This window comes from Eptatretus burgeri, chromosome 16 (assembly GCF_056783735.1).
Source record: "Eptatretus burgeri isolate ZD-2024b chromosome 16, Ebu_testis_v1, whole genome shotgun sequence".
Lineage (NCBI taxonomy): Eukaryota > Metazoa > Chordata > Myxini > Myxiniformes > Myxinidae > Eptatretus > Eptatretus burgeri.
The window spans coordinates 2,781,714-2,802,039 of NC_140976.1; the positions used below are offsets into that span (position 1 = coordinate 2,781,714).

The following is a 20,326-nucleotide window of genomic DNA, read 5'->3' on the forward strand; positions in this document are numbered from 1 at the left end:
GCCTCACCAGAGGATTCAATGTACCATAGGTGGAAAGAACGGTAGGATAATTGAAGACTAGATCGGATGAATCTGTACAAGACAGAGACAGAGACATACAGAGAGAGAGAGAGGATTACCGTAGAAAACAAGTAATTGTTAAAAAAAAACAAACATCTCAAACCTCTCTCCCTCCTCCAAATCCTGGTGGCGACTAATCAAATCTGTTTCTGGTGTATGTTCCCCCGCCATCCCTCCCTTACCTCAAATGGCCGCACAGCTGATACCGCACGTGAAAAGGCTGAATGCCTAAACTCGGTATTTTCATCTAAATCTTGCGTCTGAAAGCCGTTGCTTTCTCTTCCCACCTTACCCAGTTGCACCCAACTGTCCCTGGACTCTGTCCTTTCCTCCTGACAAAGTGGAGAGTTTGCAGTCAAACCTCTACTCAGATTCTGCAACCAGTTCAGATGGCATCAGCCCACATATCATAAAAAACCTGCTCCTCTGCATTTGTTCACCCTCTCAATGTTATATTCACCCTCTCATTTGCTCAAGGTCATCTGCCATCTGCTTAGAAATCAGCAAACATTACCGCCCTGCAAAAAAGGTACAAAAACAGATCACTGCAACTACAGACCAATCAGCCTTCTCCCAATCATCAGCAAAGTTATGGAATTCATCATCGCTTCAGACATTCAATCCTTCCTTTTAGACAATGGCTTGATTTCCGATCATCAATTTGGTTTCAGACCAGGTCACTGAAGCCTGGTGTTGGCTCAGTGGTTAGGGTGGCGGCTTGGGATCTGAGGGTCCTGAGTTCAAGCCTCGTTGCCCGCTGAATTAATTCATCAGGGGGTTGACTCAGCCTGCCATCCCTCCGAGGTTGGCAAAATGAGTACCAGATTGCTGGGATGACCGAGTCATTCAAGTATCCTGCGTCAGAGTGGCGACATGTCCAGGATTGTGCCCAATAGCCAAGGAGACTGCTTCGGCAGCACCAACGCTGTGTACAGAGTATGGTCCCAATGGACTGAACCAGGTCACTCTACCCTGGATATGCTGCTTCTGATATCCCAACAATGGACGGAGGGACTCAATGCCAGACATGAAATCAGAGCCATATCCCGAGACATATCGCAAGCTATTGACATGGTGTGGCACCCTGCCCTGCTCACCAAACTCTCTTCCTATGGTATCCAAGGCCATCTCCACTCGCAGCCTCGCAGACTTCCTCTCCTGTCGCAGCCAACGTGTGGCCCTAAATGGGGGTTTTTCATCTCCTCTTCCTGTCCAGGATGGAGTTCCTCGAGGCAGCGTTCTGGGCCCTGTTTTTTTTCTGGTTTTCATCAATGATCTCTCTGACTCTCTGGAAAATCCTCTTTTTCTCAATCTTGATGACTCCATCCTCTGTCGTACCATCTGTCATCACAGACTGGCAATCCACAGCTTCTTCACTCTCTGCACATCTAGATAAAATCACAAACTGGTTCAACACGTGGAACATGTCTTTCAATCCTGAAAATCTCACACTCTCACTATGTCTCTCCGAATGGACCGTATAGAACCCCCTCCCCCCCCCCCATCTACTTTCTCAAAAATCCTCTGGAAGAATTCCTTTCATTCAAGCTTCTGGGTCTTACTATATGCCATGATCTCTCCTGGGAAAGCCACATTTTCAAGCTGGCCTCCAAAGCCAGTCACCGACTGGGAATCCTCCATTGTGCAAAGTCCTTCCTCGGCCCACCTGAGCTCCTGACCACATACAAAACTTTCGTCTGCAGCCTCATGGAGTACTGCTCTCCCCTCTGAGCTGGTGCTCCTGCTTCTCACCTTTCTTGGCTTCACGATGTAAAACCAAGGTATTTAGGATCATTGGTATCTCCCCGATGAGGCTGTCTTTGGGCCCCTCACTCTTTCACCGCAGGCAGGTCGGTGGTATTTCTGTCTTCTACCGTCTCCTCTCCGATCTCACCCCCTCCCCTTGCTCTGTCTGCAATTTGTCCCCACCATATTTCCGCAGGGTGCTCAAGGCCCGCCAACAACCCCCTTCTGGTAAAACTATCAAAATCACGAATCACTGCTCACCTTTACTCTTTTCATTCCTTTTCTCCCCCTCCTTTGGATGAAACTCCCACACTCTCTTCAATCCCATTCTTCCCTCCAGGCCGTAAAAACAGCTGTTCACCACCACCTCTTATCTTCCCCCATCCAAAACCTCGATCTTTTCCACCCCCGTTAATCCAGCTCAAACCCACCTCCTTCAAATTCCCTGCTTTCCTTCCTGAAAGTCCCTGCAATGTCCATCTTGTATACCCCATTTTCCGTGTCTCCATCCCTCTCCCTTCCACAGATCTCCGAATGTCTCTGTTCCCCACTGTTTTGCTCTTCCCTCTCCTGCCCCTCTTGTCTCATGCCCCCCTTGCTGTGCATTGTGTGTTAGCTCTCAGATGAGCCTTGTCAATGTACACAAAAATAATAAATAAATAAATAAATAAATGAGAGAGCAGGTTTCTGTGAAAGAATTCCCAAGCCGAGTTAACATCAGGGGTAGAAGATATAGGAGACCAGCCCTGAAGAGAGATATCTGCTTGCAGTCCCTGCCTATCTGATTGAGTGCAATGCCAGACTCACCGGCATTGAGGCAGCCAGCCAAGGAGACTGCTAAAGCAACACCAACGCTCTGCACAGAGTGTAGTCCCAATCTCCTCCTCTTCCTCTGAGAATAGCCAGAGATATGTTGACTTTTACAAGCACATGATCAGATGAACCAATTGGAGCAGAGGAAAAGCAGGAGACATTTGTGGGAAAGTTCATCATCACCAAGTCCAGAAGGAAGAATTTCCCATTGGAAGAAATCCAGGTTTGAAAGTTCACAGATTGAGTCAGTCCCATGGAGTCACAGAAGTCTTTTGCTGAAGTGCCATAGTTGAAGTGATGGTTATCAACAGCCAGCCAAGTTGCATGGTGACAATTGATATCACCACATGTGAGGAGGAGAGTTGAGATGAGTGGTTAAAAATTTGTCCATGTTGTCTTCAGGAGATTTCGATTGTGTCATCACTGTGAGGAGGATGATAGATTTTGAGGGAAATCAGCGAAGCAGTTTTCGATTCCTCAGATTCAGACATATACTGGATTCCGAGATTACATTGTTTCCACATGATTTATATACATTACATGATTACAGGATATTCCAAGTTGTTACGAACCAAACTCGGTAGCGTAGTACTTATGAACGTCTCTCTGAACCTGAGAGGTTGGTGGTTCAAATCCTGGCTGAGTCATACCAAAGATTTTAAAAATCGCATGTGGTGTGTCGACCCATCCAGGATTGTGCCCAATAGTCTAGGAGACTGCTTAGGCAGTATCAACGCTCTGTATGGAGTATAGCCTGATGGATGGATGGATGGATGGATGACTCCACCCTCTGTCGTACTTTCTGTTATCACTCAGACCGGCAAGCAGCAGCAGATGGATGTGGTGTGTGCTGCTTGCTTGCTTGATGCTCAGCTTTTAAAAAGGATAAAGTAAGGACAAATAAGCAGAGTTTGACAACGATAGCACAGGCTTAATGAGCCATATGGCCTCCTCCTGCAATGTAGATCCTTGTGAAAGACCTCATCATATTGTAAGTCTCGTTGTCTCGAACAGACAATGAAAGAAAAACGAGGAAAGAGCGAATTATTTATCGAACAAACACCATCCAAATCCTCGTTTGTTCCTCACACAATCCGTCTTGGGTTCCAGTTCCTGAAATGTGTTTGCACTTTTTTGCTCATTACGAAGTCACAAGGCAAGGAATCTCAGTGGAAACGAAGCATTAGTAAGTAAACCTGTTCAGAGGAACAATAACTGTAGCATAGTGGGTGCGATTTGCACAAATCATGGCACAATGCTCAGATAAAAACAACAAAGATAATTGTGGAATATGAACAACAATGATTAAACAATGCAAGCACAAGGTGAGGGAATTTGAAGTGACATTTCCGAAAACTTACCTCCAGTGGAGCAGAGTGTGTAGTAATGTGTAGCAGCGTGTCGGCAGGTGCAGGTCTCTCAACAATGATTAAAAATGTAAAAAAACCGGAGAGGTGAGCATGCTCAGGCAGGTGACAAAAGAGCAAGATGACATGGAAATTAGAATGGCACTCGGGAGAGCACACACCGCTCCGCTAAGCTGAACAGTTTTCATTTTGTATCCCACTGATAGACCGTATCTTGATCTGGACCCACCAAAATCGAATCGGTGTGTTCTCATCACCTCCACATTTCATCCACCAAGTTTTGTCATGACTCATCCACAACTTTTTGAAATATCATGCGACATATCATTTTTGGCTCCATCTCTCAATGGTGAAAAATCAACCATAAAAATTCTAGTATCCGGATCTGAATATTAACCAAAATCAAATCAATATGTCTTTTTCACACACCTAACCTGTCCACAAAGTTTCGCCTGAATCTGTCCATAACTTTTTGAGATATCCTGGTCACAGACAGACAGACAGGCAAACAAGGGTGAATACATAACCTGCGCCCACCTTCGGTAGCTGAAGTAATAAATAAATAATACCACGACATTATAACATATAATACCACTATATTATAATACCAGAAGATCCGAAACGGATCACTCTACTGGACCGGATCACTTTACCGGATCGGATGCAGCCAAGGGACAATGCCAAGGATGTACAGGCTAAAAGGAACGGATTGTTGGGAATAAAGTCCCGGCTAAGGTAAGATTCAGACCATGCTGGACCAATGAAGGAAAAGACAAAAACGAGCTGGGAACATTCCTCAAAGTAATTTATTAACAATGGGCGAGGAAAGGTATGTGGTCCGATGAAGAGATTCGGTGGGGTGTGTTGTGCAGAGATAGGGAAGAGAGGTGTGGTGCAGCAATAATCAAGCAACATATAAAAAGCGGACGCAGAGCAGACCTAACCTGAAAATAATAATAACAATCTTCTGCAGGCTTACTTAGAGACAGGCGCCAGGACACACACACACACACACACACACACACACACACACACACACACACACACACACACACACACACACACACACACACACACACACACACACACACACACACACACACACACACACACACACACACACACACACACACACACACACCCCGATGAAGAGGAATGAAACAAGACAGAAGAGGAGTTGAGGCTTCGGTCTCTCGGGATCTTTGTATAACACTGAACAACAAAAATTTTTTACTGGAGATGTGTAAAGTGATTTAGACTAATTTGGGTACGCTGATTTCAAAAATCATAACCGTTTTGCTGTATCACGTCAGGATTTTCAGTAACAGAAATATTCCCATTGCCTTGAAGTCAGGATTTCAATGAAATTTACAAAAATTCATTTATTCATTTATTTCATCATGAATGCTTCAAAATTATAGAAATTACAGAAAAACTCCACTAGAATGGAATTAAAAATGCTTTAGGCATTTGGCTTTGCGTTTGTGCTGCTCTGTGTCAGTTTCACGATGCAGGAACCAGCAGAAATCGCCCATCATGTTCGGGTTGTGCCGCCCTTGGTAGCAACGTCTCCATGAGTGAAATCTCTTGGTGGAATCGCTCGCCGTGCTCGTCCGAGACTGCTCCCAAGTTGTCAGGGAAGAAGTTCAGGTGCTGGTGTAGGAAATGGATTTTCAGGGACATCCTGGAGCCAAGTTTCCTGAAGGACTCCAGCAGCTGCTGCACTATTTCTTCATAGTTGTCCATGCGCGCTCGTTCCCCAAGAAGTTGTCCGTCACAGCTTTGAAGCTCCTCCACGCTGCCAGCTCTTTGGGGTTTAGAGTTGTCGGAAAAGTTTTGTCCATAATCTGTCGGATTTGCGGTCCAACAAAGACACCAGCCTTGATCTTGGCCTCCGACAAGGTGTTGCCAAACTTTTCCTTGAGGTATAAAACCCACGCCCATTCAGATCCATTGCCCGTACAAAACTTTTCATCAAGCCGAGCTTTATGTGGATTGGTGGAAGGAAAACCTTGGCTGGGTCGACAAGGGCGACATGCTTCACGTTGTGTCGACCAGGTACATGCTCTTTTCGCTCTTCCCAATCTTTCTTCGTCCAGTGATTCTTGTCGTCTCTGCTATCCCAGAGACAAAGGAAGCACATGTATTTCGTGTAGCCTGACTGCAGCCCTAACAAAAGCGCCACCACTTTCAAGTCTCCGCAGATGTGCCAGTTGAAGTCATTGTACTTGATGGAATCAAGCAGCTGCCGCATAGTCTCATAGGTCTCTGTCATGCCGAACGCGTGAGCCAGTGGGACTGATGGTTTCTCGTTGCCATTGTGGAGCAAAACAGCCTTCAAGCTGTTCTTCCCCGAGTCGATGAAGAGGCGCCAGTCTGCAGGATCGTGATCACACCCAAGTTCTTTCAACAGACCGTTGATGTCACTGCAGAATGTCATCGTGTCTTCCATCTCAAAGAACTCAGCCATGTCTCTGTGACGTGCTCTGAACAAGGATATCTTGGTGTTAGGTTCAAGTAGATTCCACTGCTGCAGCCTTGATCCAAGCAGCTCTGCCTTTGCCTTTGACAGCGAGAGATCTCTTACAAGATCATTTAAGTCTCCCTGGTTCAGAAGGTGTGATTCTTGAGTGTCGGGTTCAAAGGTTCATCATCACCATCCTCTTCACCACTGCTTACAGCTATGTTCTGATCAGCTGGAGGTGTTGGAACGGGGTTCTCGTCATCATGAGGCACAGGTTTACGAGCAGAGACGCAGTCAGCGTACTTGATGTGACCTTTAGTCTTCTTGTTGAAGCCGGCGATGCTTGTGCAGCAGAAATAACAATCATCATGATGATTCTGCGGCTCACGCCATATCATGGGCACCGCAAATGGCATGCTCGCGCGCTTGCCCACCAACCACTGAGTCAAGGTTGTGTGACAGCTTGTGCAGCAGATGTGTGGTGCCCAGCTCTGTTCTTGGTCCCCCACCTTACACCCGAAGTAGTGAAAGTAGGCGGCCTTCATTTTCACTGCTGTAGATATACTTCGCTGTTGATCTTTTTTGGTATACCGACCACAGACATAACAGAAGTTGTCAGGATGATTGGTACAGGAACGCCTACTCATCTTTATCTGAAAGAAAGAAATATAACACAAGTTAACAACAATTGTACGAAATAGACATGTTAAAGACATATGTAAATTTCATTGAAATCCTGACTTCTAGGCAATGGGAATATTTCTGTTCCTGAAAATCCTGACGTGATACAGCAAAACGGTTATGATTTTTGAAATCAGCGTACCCAAATTAGTCTTAATCACTTTACACATCTCCAGTAAAAAAAATTTTTTGAAATTTGTTGTTCAGTGTAATTGATACGCAGTCCCCGAACGCGCCACCAATATGTTTGGGGGAAATGCTCCATGGCGCGGTACCCCCCCCCCAAGAGCTGGGGCGTCATCTCCTGCTTCGGGCAGCTCGCGTCGAGACCGTGGGCGTGATAGGCCCCGTGGCACGGGGCGGGGGGCCACCGTGAAACTCGGTGACGCCACACGAATCGGGCGCTCGAATTGACCCCATACCTCGCATTCCGTGCACCGTGGGCGTCGTGTCGAGCGTGCTTCCTGTCCATTGGGTGGAAATTACCGCTGCGTGTGCGTTTGGCTGGCTGTGTTTTCTCCGGAGGGGTAGGGGTGGGGGTGGAGTGCCTGCTTGGCCTTTGCTGAGGACCCATCTCACAGCGCAGGGCGCACGCGGCTCAGATTTACCTCAGGAACAATCCGAAAAGAAGAGTAGAAATGACGTGAGAAATGAAAGGAAGAAAAATTGATGTCAGAAACTTAGATATGAGATCCTCGCAAAGCAGGTCCCTGCTGTCCCGCTCGACAAAAGGGACGGGACTATCTACTTGTATATTAATGGAATAACTGTCTTGGGACCACCATCTGTTGGATGCATGCGGTTCCGAGAAACGCAAGTGTATGTGTGTATATGTATATAAACAGATGTTTAGTACTACAAAACTTTAATATGAATACAAATAAACACGACATAGTGACCGAACCTTTTCGTGCTGCACTCTTCAGGGTAAAAATCGCAGCAAGTGAAGAAAGAAGTGAAGGCGCATGCTTTCTCCACATGTCTCAATATAAGATAGACGCTGATTGGTTCGGCCGTAATGACGTCATGGTTAATCTGAATGCCCATTGGTCGGCTCATCATCTTGACCTCGAGCTCCCATTGGCTGGAGCAGAGTTCGCCGATGATTCGCGTTTGCAACCGCATCCTGGAGAGAGGGGGGATGGGTTTCCCCGAGGGTCCATTCACCATTTGTTACCGTACTTCCCTTGATCTTTCCATGCTGAAAGAGACACAGAGATCGTACAAATTCCTTTTGACGACATAATATTGGATCGGTGGTGAGGATGAAGGTTGCTTCCAACATCCGGAAATGAAACGAGCTCCGACCTCGGCCAAATATCCTGAACATATCTGCATTGTACTGGTCTGCACAGATAGCGTTGGCAACCAGGTGCTGCGCAATGGCAGATGAAGCAGATGCAGTGGCCGGTGGTTGCTGGATATTTCTGCATGCTCGCACTGGTTGTGTTCCAACCCTCACAATTTTTCTTCGAATCGCCAGGGGGACGTGTTTGTTTGATCCGATCAGCCAATCTTAGTGTTGTGTGGCCCACATACCGAGCTTCACATCGGCACTGAAACTCATAAATAACATTGCTGGTTTGTGAGGTGGGTGGCACATCCTTGTTGACTCACGTCAGCAAACGGCGAGAGGTAAAGATTACTCGGAGTTGCACAGCTAGAAACGTGTTGGACACAATACGTTTGATTTGTACTTCAAACCTTCGTGACTTAAATGTATATGTATATATATACATACATTTCTACATATATACATATTAGCCTGATGTTGGCGCAGTGATTAGGGCAGTGGCTTGGGATCCAAAAGGTCCTGAGTTCAAGACCCGTTGGGCCACTGAATTAATACAACAGGGGGTTGACACAGCCTGTCATCCTTCCGAGGTCGCGAGTACCAGTGTACTGGGCCGGTGTATACCCTGGTTAAAATAGGTGTACCATATCCCTGTGTCGTAAGAGGCGACCAGGGTTGCGTCAGGAAGGGCATCCCGCGTAAAACGTGCCAAATCACTATGCAGATCATTTGGATGATCCGCTGTGGCGACCCCTAACGGGAGCAGCCTAAAGAAGAAGAAGATTTCTGCATATATACATATATACAAATATGCATATATATATATATATATATATATATATATATATATATATATATATATTGTTGTGGTTGAAATTCGCAAACCACCATTCAGGTCCCATAGGTGAGATATCTCTGTAAGTATATGTGTAGTTAGGCCCAAACCTGTTGTTTCGAGGGAATAAATGTCATTCATTCGGGCTGCGACCCTTCTAGATAGCCGTTTTTCTTTTACTATCTTTATTTTGGACCAGCCGCCATTACCACCATTACTACCACCACCAACCACGTCTCAACAGCCATCACACAACAACCACCAACCGCAACGCCGCTTCACAACCACAGCCACGACCCTTGCCGTCACATCTCGCTCTCGCAACCATCGCATCACCGCCATTCCCGCGCCGCTTGTGGACACCGATCCTGGACTCGTGCAGGGCGCGCGCCGAGCGGCGGGTGCAAAAACACCAGCCTTTCCGAAGAAATCGGATCAAAAACAATTCACGCCCACTTCTGTTCCGTCCTATCAGCGAGCATGGGGCGATTTGGCCCCGCCTCCAGGTGCGTCGGAGTATAATCGCTATATGCAGATTCGCGGATCAAAAAGCATTCACGCCCACTTTTCCTCTGTCCAATGGGGAGCCAGCCAGAGGTAAAGGGTCGAAGGTGAAGGAGCGAAGCCACGGGGGCTATAAAGGGCCGCGTTCGCTCGCCAAAAAGGCAGTTGAGTTGGGAAGAGTCGGAGGAGTTGAGTCAGTCAAGGAGAGTTGAGAAGAGAAGAGTCGGAGAAAGCAGTTGGACGGAGCTGTGGAGAGTGGGAGAGTTGGAGAGGTGGCGGCGGCGAAGGCGAAGGCAGTCGAGAGGGCGCTCGTGTCAGAGTCGGGGAGCTGCGGAGAGGGGAGGCCGGTAACGCGACCAAGGTCGCGGTGGAGACGCTCGTCGCGGGACCCAAGCCAGCGAGATATCCTCATTCCCCCGAGCATCAACAACCCCCTCCTGTTTCCCCCCCCCCCCCGCGCTGAGATAGTGTGAGAAGGGGGCCCCGTTCCCACCCCATTTCCAGGCAGTGCCAGCGAGGCCCGTGGAGTCGGGGCGCCGCCGCCATCTTGCGGCTCATCACCAGACGGGTAGGCTCGACGCGGTCTCGGCCCCAGGCCCGTCTGCCCCCCTCATCGTTGAGGGTGGTCCCTTTTTCTTTTGCTTTGAGTATATGTGTTGTCGGCGCCGTCTGTGAAGTAAAACTGTATAAGTGTTGCCGTGTGCTCGGTAGTCGGTGGTAGATCTGCAGTGTGTTTTTCTCTTTTACATTTGCTTTTTGTGCATTATTGTGGTGTTTCTTCTTTTACATTTGCTTTTGGTGTATAATTGTATATGTGTGCTATCCGTGTGCCATCGCGAAATAAATGTGCTTTATGTTGAACTGTTTTTCCCGTTTCGCTTCGTCTTTTCTTTCATTGAATCTCCATCTTACTTCACGTAAAGGGTTGGTAGTGGGCTAAATACGCCCGAGAATTAATCGGAACCGTCGAGGCCGACGATAACACCGCTCGGTTATCCCGATAGTACGGAACGGGTCGCTTAAAGTGGTCCGTGTCCGAAGTCGACCTGCGGCGAGGTGCGATCGCCCGGTCTACCCTCCCTATGGGTACTTAGGTAGGTCAAATTTGGCGAGCAACCCTATCCCACGCGGGGGGCCGATTGGCACGATCGTGGTGAGGCCGAAAGGCCCACCCGTGACGAGTTCCCGGTGTTAGTCCGAGAGGGTCACGACGGGATTGTCCGTCCGGTGGGCGACGTGCCGCGATTCGAGTTACGTGGCCGCTCGCACGCCGGCGGGCGCGAATCCGCAACTATATATATATATATATATATATATATATATATATATATATATATATATATATATATATATATATATATATATATATATATATATATATATATATATATATATATATATATATATATATATATATATATATATATATATATATATATATATATATATATATATATATATATATATACACACACACACACACACATATGCCTGGTGTTGGCGCAGTGGTTAGGGCAGCGGCTTGGGATCCAAAAGGTCCTGAGTTCAAGCCCCATTGGGCCACTGAATTAATACACCAGGGGGTTGACTCAGCCTGTCATCCTTCCGAGGTCGGCGAAATGAGTACCAGTATACTGGGCCGGTGTATACCCAGGTTAAAATAGGTGAACCATATCCCTGTGTTGTAAGAGGCGACCAGGGTTGCGTCAGGAAGGGCATCCGGCGTAAAACATGTGCCAAATCACTATGCGGATCATACGGATTAAATATTCTTAAATATTTAAATTAAATATTCTTAAACATTAAATATTCTTAAAAACAAAAAAGAAAATTATATAATTATACGCAATGTGACTGTAGCTTAATTAACAATTCTTTAATGCTGGAGTAGAAACGGATATCGAGGGTCTGAGTAAGAATGTGTTTGTGTTGGTAATGGGGAGTAGTTAAGTGGCCATAAATTACGTACAACCCAGGGAAAGAGGAGATTGAAAAATACACCCGTGCGGGAGTGACGGTCATCTCTGCGAGAAACAAGCATGAGTTCCTTTTACTAGGGTGTAGTGTTCTCGGGTCAAGAGGGATTTTTGGCCAACTTTGAAGTCACGTGACGCGAAAACGAAAGCGAATATCGAAAAAACGGCCCGACAAAAATCTCGATATTGTCCCATAGATTCATATGCCACAATCAAATTCAAGATAACTTTAAAAATGTAGGAGGAGATAGATTTTGAAAATCGTCATTTTGAAACTACATGAAGCATTTTTCGCAAAATTCAAAGTCACGTGACGTGTACGTATTCAAAGATAACGGTATTCTTTCGAATGTAACATGAAAGACATGGTCAGCTGCTATGCAATGACACCATTCACTAACTTTTACCATGCCCAGTAGAGAATATATAGCCTCCTGAAGGTAGGGCAGTTTTTGCAAACTTTGAAGTCACGTGATGCGAAAACGAAAGCGAAATTCAAAAATCCGCCCCCACAAAATTTAGATATTGTCCCATACATTCATATGCCACAATCAAATTCAAGATCGCTTGAGAAATGTAGGAGATAGATTTTGAAAATCGTCATTTTCACATTTTTTGCCAACTTTGAAGTCATGTGACATGAAAACGAAAGCGAATATCGAAAATCCGGCCCAAACAAATTTAGATATTGTCCCATAGATGTATATGCGACAATCAAATTCAAGATCGCTTGAGAAATGGCGGAGGAGATAGAATTTGAAAATCGTCATTTTCGCAACTTCAAAAGCCTCGTGACCTTGACCTTGACCTTCGGTGACCTTGAAAGTCATACCATCGTGTACGTCTCATCGACCTCTATCAGGATCACTAATGACCAGATCACCCGCTTCAACTTCATTGTGAACGGACGGACGGACGGATCGAAGGACATCGACACCCATATTATTAGGTCATGCTCGGAGAGATGACCTAAAAAAGGGGGAAAAGGGAGGGTTGGCAGTATGTGAAGGGTTTGGAGAAACAGGGATGAAGTTTGGGAGGAGAATGTAAGAAGGAAGTGAAGGGAAGGGAAAATGAACTTGTGTGAAGCATGTAGGAGGCTGGGGTGCAAATTTTCTTTTCCCAAACCACAAGTATATGGGGCGGCTCTCATTGGTTCAAACTCGCACATTACATCATGTCTTATGTCATAACGTCATATCCTGATTCCATCATATTGAATCACATGCGACTTCATGATTTTGATCGTTATTAACATACAATTAATGGATGTACAACATGCAATTAACACATTTTGACAGATAATCCTAACCTTAACTCTAACCAAGTTATTAACGTTTGCACGGATCCACATTAATAATGGAGTTAGGCTTGGCTGTCAAAATACTGTTACGGCTGTGTAAATTCGCAAACCACCATTCAGGGCCCGTAGGTGAGATAACTCTAAGTACATGTGTAGTTAGCCCCAAACCCATTGTTTAGAGGGAATTTATGCGATTCATTCAGGCTGCGACACTTTGAGATAGCCATTTTTCTGTTCTATCTTTATTTCGAACCAACCACGTCTCAACCGCCATAACCATCAAACCACCACCGATAAACCCTCCACCACCCTCACCTCTCTCCTTCTATGGCCATTCCCGCACCACCTGTGAACACTGGGCGTCGGGCTGTCTTGGGCTCGTTCAAGCGATACGCACCGAGCCGCGAGTGCAAATTGCGGCCTTTCCGAGGGAGAATTCGGATCAAGAATGCTACACGCCCACTTCTGATCCATCCAATCAGCAAGCGTGGAGCGGCTTGGCCCCGCCTCCAGGCGCGTCCGTGTGAAATCGATATATGCAAATTCTAGGATCAGCGGAGGTTCACGCCCACTTTTCCTCCGTCCAATGGGCGAGCGTGGCTCCGCCCCCGAGGACATCCTGATCCGGAAATTTGCATATTGTTTCTCCTGCCGGCCTATAAAACGGCAGCAGCAGAGTGTGGCAGAGTCAGTTTTTGGTTGGAGAGCAGAGTGTGGCAGTGGCAGAGTGTGGCAGCAACAGAGTGTGGCAGAGAGTGGAGTCAGGTGGCGAAGCCATCGAGTTGGGTTCTGCAGTCGGCTGAGGAGAGTTGTGGGAAGAGGCCAAGGAGCTCGGGTGCGAGGCGAGAAGGACGGCGGTCGGCGACGAGGTCGTGGTGGGAGATCGCTCGTCGCGGGACCCAAGCCAGCCAGCCATTCTCCCTCCCCCAGGGCATCAACAATTCCCCCTTTTCCCCCGCGCTGAGATAGTGCACAAAGGGGGCCCCGTTCCCACCCCACTCCAAACGTCATGCCAATGAAACCCGCCAAGGAGCACGGAGTCGGGGCACAGCCACGCGGCCACATCTGCGGCTCGTCTGCCAACGCGTCACGAGGACGCGGGTAGGACCCCCCCCTTTCCCTCCGGTCTCGCTGACCTGGCCGTTCCTTCAGGTCATGCGCGCATATTGGCCTACATGCCCGTCTGCCCCCTTGTGTATGAGGGTGGCTTCTTTCCTTTGCTTTTGAGTAAATGTGTGTTGGCGCCGTCTGTAAAGTAGAACTGTATAAGTGTTGCTGTGTGTGCGCGTAGTCGGTCGTAACACTGCGTCGTTGTTTCTTTTGTTGTAACTGCTACAAGTGCATTTTGACTGTTTGGCTGTATATGTGTGCTTTCCGTGTGTCGCGTAATAAATGTGCATTGTGTGAACTGTTTTCCCATTTCGCTTCGTCTTTTCTTTATTGACCCTCCATCCTGCTTCACGTAAAGGGTTTGTAGTGGGCTTAATACGCCCGATAATTAATCGGAACCGTCGAGGCCGACGATAACACCGCTCGGTTATCCCGATAGCATGGAACGGACCGCTTAAGCGGTTTGTGTCTGGAGTCGGCCTGCGGTGAGGTACTTAGGTAGATCGAATTTGGCGAGCAACCCTATCCTGCGTGGGTGGGCAATTGGCACGGTCGTGGTGGGGTTAAATCCCCACCCGTGACTAGCTCCCGGCGTTGTTCCGAGAGGGTCACGACAGAATTGTCCGTTCCGGTGGGCGAGGCGGCCGCCATTCGAGTCGAGCGACTGATCGCACGCCGGCGGGCGCGAATTTACAACAATACATTAATTGTACGCTAATAACCATCAAAATTGTAGTCGCATCCATAATTCCACTGGAAGGAATCGGGACAGGACGAAATGACATAAGACGTGACATAATGTGCAACTTTGAACCAATTTGAACCACCCCATTCACATCATTTGGGAAGATATTTGCGACGGGGCAAGTGATTCACCACATTTACATATTACAAGAAGTAAAAAAAGACATAAAATGTGATAGCCTCTGTTGTTTTAGTAACTTTTCTGCATGAAATTAAAAGGTTAGCCCATATTTATGTACAAATAAAATGGCTGCCAGTCTACCAGTCGGCCATCTTTGATCAGATCACAAATTAAAGTGAGGGACATGTGTATGCCATCGTGTGCTGTGCTTGTGCCAAGTTTGAACAAAGTCCGACCATGCATGTCTGAGAAATGGTTGGAGACACATTTAAGTAACAAATTGGCTATCAGTCGGCCATCTTGGATATTATCGACAAAGAGGTGCATATGTAAGCCATCATTCATTATCCAGGTGCCAGGTTTAAACAACATCGGTAAATGCATGTCCGAGAATTGGTTGACGACGTGTACTCGACACCGTTTTTCTTTTACAACTTAAATGGCCACGAGTCGGCCATCTTCGATCCGATCTCGAAAAAAAAATGACGTGCATATTTCATCCATCATCTGTTGTCTTTTTGCCAAGTAGAAATAAAATCGGTCCAGCATGTCTGAGATATGGTTGCAGACACACATGTACGCATACACGCACGCCCGCACAGACATGAAAATCGAGACCAAATCCATAAGCCCCCGTTTCGGACTAAATCCAATGGGGGATAATAAATGGAGGGGGAGGGGGGGGCAAAGGGAGTTTATGAATTCAAATATTGTTTGACACTAACAAGCTGGTCCTTGTCACACTAAAGCATACGGTGTGTTGCAGGTTTAAATGGCTGCCTTTTTCTACATAACAGGGTATTGATCTGTCCAAAAAAGTAAAGTTCAATTACCCAACCAATCATAACCAAAGCCAGTCGCTTTGTTGCCTCAAAAGCCTCAAAAGCCAGTCGCCGACTGGGAATCCTCCGTCGTGCAAAGTCCTTCCTCGGCCCTCTTGAGCTCCTGACTACTTACAAAGCTTTTGTCCGTAGCCTGATGGAGTACTGCTCTCCCCTCTGGGCTGGTGCTCCTGCCTCCCACCTTTCTCGGCTTCACGCTGTCGAAACCAGGGCTTTTAAGATCATTGGCATCTCCCGCAATGAAGCTGAGTCTTTGGGCCTCTCACTCAATCACCGCAGGTTGGTCGGTGGTCTTTCTGTCTTCTACCGACTCCTCTCCAGCCTTGCCCCCCCTGCTCTCTCTGCGATTTGTCCCAACCACATTTCCACAGGGCGCTCAAGGTCCGCCAACAACCCCCTTCTGGTAAAACTACCAAAATCACGAATCACTGCTCATCTTCACTCTTTCATTCCTCTTTTTTCCCGCCTTTGGAATAAACTTCCTCACTCTATTCTTTCCCATTCTTCCCTCCAGGCTTTCAAAACAGCTGTTCACCACCACCTCTTATCTTCCCCCATCCAAATCCTCGATCTTTTCTACCCCCGATAATCCACCCAAGCCCACTTCCTTCAATTCTCCTGCTTTCCTTCCTGAAAGTCCCTGTAATGTCCATCTTCTCTTCGCCATGTTCCCCGTCCCATCCCCATCCCTCTCCCTTCCACAGTTCACCTAATGTGTCTGTTCCCCACTGTTTTGTCCCTTCCACTCCCGCCCCTCTTGTCTCATGCCTCCTTGCTGTGAGTTGTGTGTTAGCTCTCATACGAGCCTCGACCAAGGTATACAAAAAAAAAAAAAAAAAAAAAAAAAAAAAAACCAACCATGGATCTTACGCTTACTCACTTGGAATGGCTCTCAGGTTTCATGTACTTGTAGAACCATTCTATAAATATCCTGACATACAAGCACCAAGTCTTCAACTGTAGACCAAACCTTGAGGTCTACAAAGAGAGACAGACAGACAGACAGACAGAGAGACATCTCAACACCAAGGTGTTCTCCCAGCACATCCTAAAACCATGGTGTGCTTGTGCATACTAAAACCGTGGTGTGCTCCGAGCACATCTCAACACCATGGTGTGTTCCCAGCGCATTCCAAAAACATCGTGTGCACCGAAAACATCTCAACACCTTGCACCATGGTGTGTACTACACACACAGCACAGCTCAGCACCACTTTACACCGACATTGGATCCCAGTATCATGACGCACTAATCAGCAGAGCTCAGCCTCATCAGGACCAGGTTAGACGTGAACCACTGACTCACCATTCAGATTTATTTTGGAGGACACGCGTGACGTACTCCTGTTCGCTTGGCCATCACGTACAGAAGATCACGTGGTCACATTGCCGGCTCAGCTCGGACTCAGTCCGGAGTCGAACACGGAGCTCGTACGAGGATTTATCTTGAAAAACAACGTACGTGGTAAAACTGGTCATGTAAAAAGGTGGATCCAAGGTACATCGGAGGGAAGTGAATGAGCAAGGCTAAAGGTACGCTCGGTTGGCCTATCTGTTTATATCGTTGCTATAGTAACGCGTGTATACCCAAAGGAAACAGAACACTCACAGGACTTCATGGAGGTGTTGTGTGTGTGTGTGTGTGTGTGTGTGTGTGTCTGTGTGTGTGTGTGTGTGTGTGTGTGTGTGTCTGTGTGTGTGTGTGTGTGTGTGTGTGTGTGTGTGTGTGTGTGTGTGTGTGTGTGTGTGTGTGTGTGTGTGTGTGTGTGTGTGTGTGTGTGTGTGTTTATGAGTGTGTTCCCAGTGTATGTATGTAAGTGCATGCACGTGAAAGTTGTTGTTGGCTGCAATCTTCACACGTGGGTCGGTTTTTGGAAAAGGAATGCAGACATACCAGATCTCAAAGTATCCTCCTCTGCTTCGGTAAGGGATCACAGTTCATTGACCAAGCTCTTCAACTTTGTTGTTCTCAGAGTTTTGTTCCGAGAACTCTTTTCAGGATCGTCACCGAACCCCAGACTGCCTCCAATTGTAGTTTGTTTGTGGTAATATTCCCAGGGATGGTATTCAAAATCTCAGTGACATTCTTCTTTATTATTCCTGTTGCTCTAATTATCACGGGTGGTACAATTTCAATGCTCTTCAGCTTCCACGATCTCTTGATGTCATTTTTTAGGTCCTGCTATTTCGTCATTTTCTTGATTTCCATATTATTTAAGCCCAAATCGCTGGGTACTGATATCTCGATTAGCAAGGCTATATTTTCCTTTTTGTTCCTGAGAACGATGTCCGGTCACAAGACTTTGTTTCCTATGTTCACACTCAATGAGACCATCAGGTCGTACGTGAGCATGACATCCTTATTTTCAATGATTGCCTTAAGGTTCGTGTTTCCATGAGTTTTCTGTAACTGGGATGTTGAAATTTTTTCAGCTATTTCGATGAATCACTTTTCATACTTTGTTGTGCCGTTGTGTTTAAAGTTGTTCTGATAATAGTTTTTTGTATCCCAAAAGCATGTGACCAATCCTTTCTGTTCCTGTCTTGTGGAACCTACACTTGTCCATCTGACTCAGTCCCACCATCTTTTTTAATCCATTGGTGTTGTGTCCTTGATCTTGGGAATTTATTGGTATTCGCTCTCTGTCCTAGTTGAGCTAACCTCTTCTTAGCCATTCCAACGAGCCTTCTTTGTCGATCCCAACTTGGTCCAATTCTTTTTTTGTATTTACCTGCTCTTTTGTCGTTCTCTCAGTTGTTTATATTTCTCTTAATTTGTTTATTTTGTATTTTTTGCAGTTGTTGGGACTGTATTTCTTGCTGTTTCTTTTTCCTGTGAACGGAGAAATCTTTCATTCACACCTGTTTTTAGAAATCCCTTGCAAAGTGAGTTATAGTGGAGTCATTTTTTTTTTTTTTGAGGTCAACTGTTAGGGTTAGGGTTAGGGTTCGTTTTTTTTGTTTGAAGTATATTATATATATATGAAGTATATTGAAAAAAATATACTTGTTTGAAGTATATTTTTGTTGACCTATTGTTTTTGAGGTCAACATGGACCAAAAGGTCAACACAGTCCCAAGGTCAACAACTAAGGTGGAATTTCTAAAATCCTCAATTTTAATTCCATTGACTTGAAATTTGAAGAGGATTTGCATATCAGGTCACTGAATTCAGCAACCAATTATTTTTGAGGTCAACATCGGCCAAAAAGTCAACATAGGCCGAATTTCTAAAATTGTCAATTTTCATCTGGTTGACTTGAAATTTCAAGAGGAGTTGCATATTTGGTCATTGAATTCAACCACCAATTATATTTGAGGTCAAAATTGTTGTTTGGATTTTTCAAGTATCGTGCTCTGCACGACATCGTCTTCGTGTTTGTTTATCTGTCCGCTCACCTTTAATAACTTCCAATTTAAACCGATCTTCATGAAACTTCACCAAATGTTGGGGTTAGTGGTCCGACAGAAACTTATTTATTTTTGAGGTCAAAAGATCACAATAGGTCAAAAGTCAACAACTTCTTTTTAAATTCATAAATCCTCAATTTCCATCTGATTGACTTCATATTTGAAGAAAATTTGCATATGAGGTCACTAAATCCAACCACCATCTGTTTGTCAGCATATGCCAAAAGGGAAAAATAGGCCAAATTTCTGAAATCCTCAATTTTCATCCGATTGATTTCAAATTTGAAGAGCATTTGCAAATGCAATCACTGAATTCATCAAACTATTATTTTTGAGGTCAATAAAGGCCAAGAGGTCAACATAGGTCCAAGGTTAACAACTGAGGTGGTATTTCTAAAATCCTCATTTTTCATCCGATTGACTTGAACTTTGAAGAGCATTTGTATATCAGGTCAATAAATTCAACCACCTATTAACTTTGAGGTCAACATATTTCTAAAAATCCTCAATTTTTATCTGATTAACTTGCAATTTGAAGACTGAACTATGCAATTACATATCAGGTCACTGAACTCAACCACCTATTCATTTTGAGGTCAACATAGGCCAAATTTCTAAAATCCTCAATTTTTATCCAATTAACTTGCAATTTGAAGAGCATTTGCATATTATGTCATTTAATTCAACCACCTATAATTTTTGTGGTCAATATCAGCCAAAAGGTCAACAAGGGGCAAATTTCTAAAATTGTTAATTTCCATCTGATTGACTTGAATTTGAAGAGGATTTATACTTCAGGTCATTGAATTCAACCACCCAATTATTTTTGAGGTCAACATTGACCAAAATGTCAACATAGGCACAAGGTCAACAACTAATGTGGTATTTCTAAAATCCTTAATTTTAAACCCATTGACTTGAAATTTGGAGAGGATTTGCATATCAGGTCACTGAATTCAACCACCAATTATTTTTGAGGTCAACATCGGCCAAAAGGTCAACATAGGCCCAAGGTAAACAACAAAGGTGGTATTTCTAAAATCCTCAATTTTCAT

The 20,326-nt window shown here is 45.6% G+C and overlaps 1 protein-coding gene across 8 annotated transcripts in view; it reads right to left on the bottom strand.

The window, feature by feature from the left end:
* LOC147010333 (transient receptor potential cation channel subfamily M member 2-like) overlaps nt 1-17,386 on the bottom strand; it is a 190,132-nt gene extending 172,746 nt beyond the window's left edge. The window contains exon 1 of one of the 8 annotated variants that reach the window (XR_015052250.1): nt 17,167-17,385. Coding sequence is in view for 4 of the 8 variants with exons in the window: in XM_085858980.1 (XP_085715106.1) it covers nt 17,167-17,169 (3 nt within the window). In the remaining 4 variants the exon portion in view is untranslated. Of the gene's footprint in view, nt 1-3,980; nt 4,593-4,639; nt 4,730-8,035; nt 8,096-17,166 lie in introns of those variants that run through there. The other 7 variants (XM_085858980.1, XM_085858976.1, XM_085858981.1 and 4 more) reach the window with 7 other exon arrangements.
* Between the last annotated feature and the right edge of the window lie 2,940 nt (nt 17,387-20,326).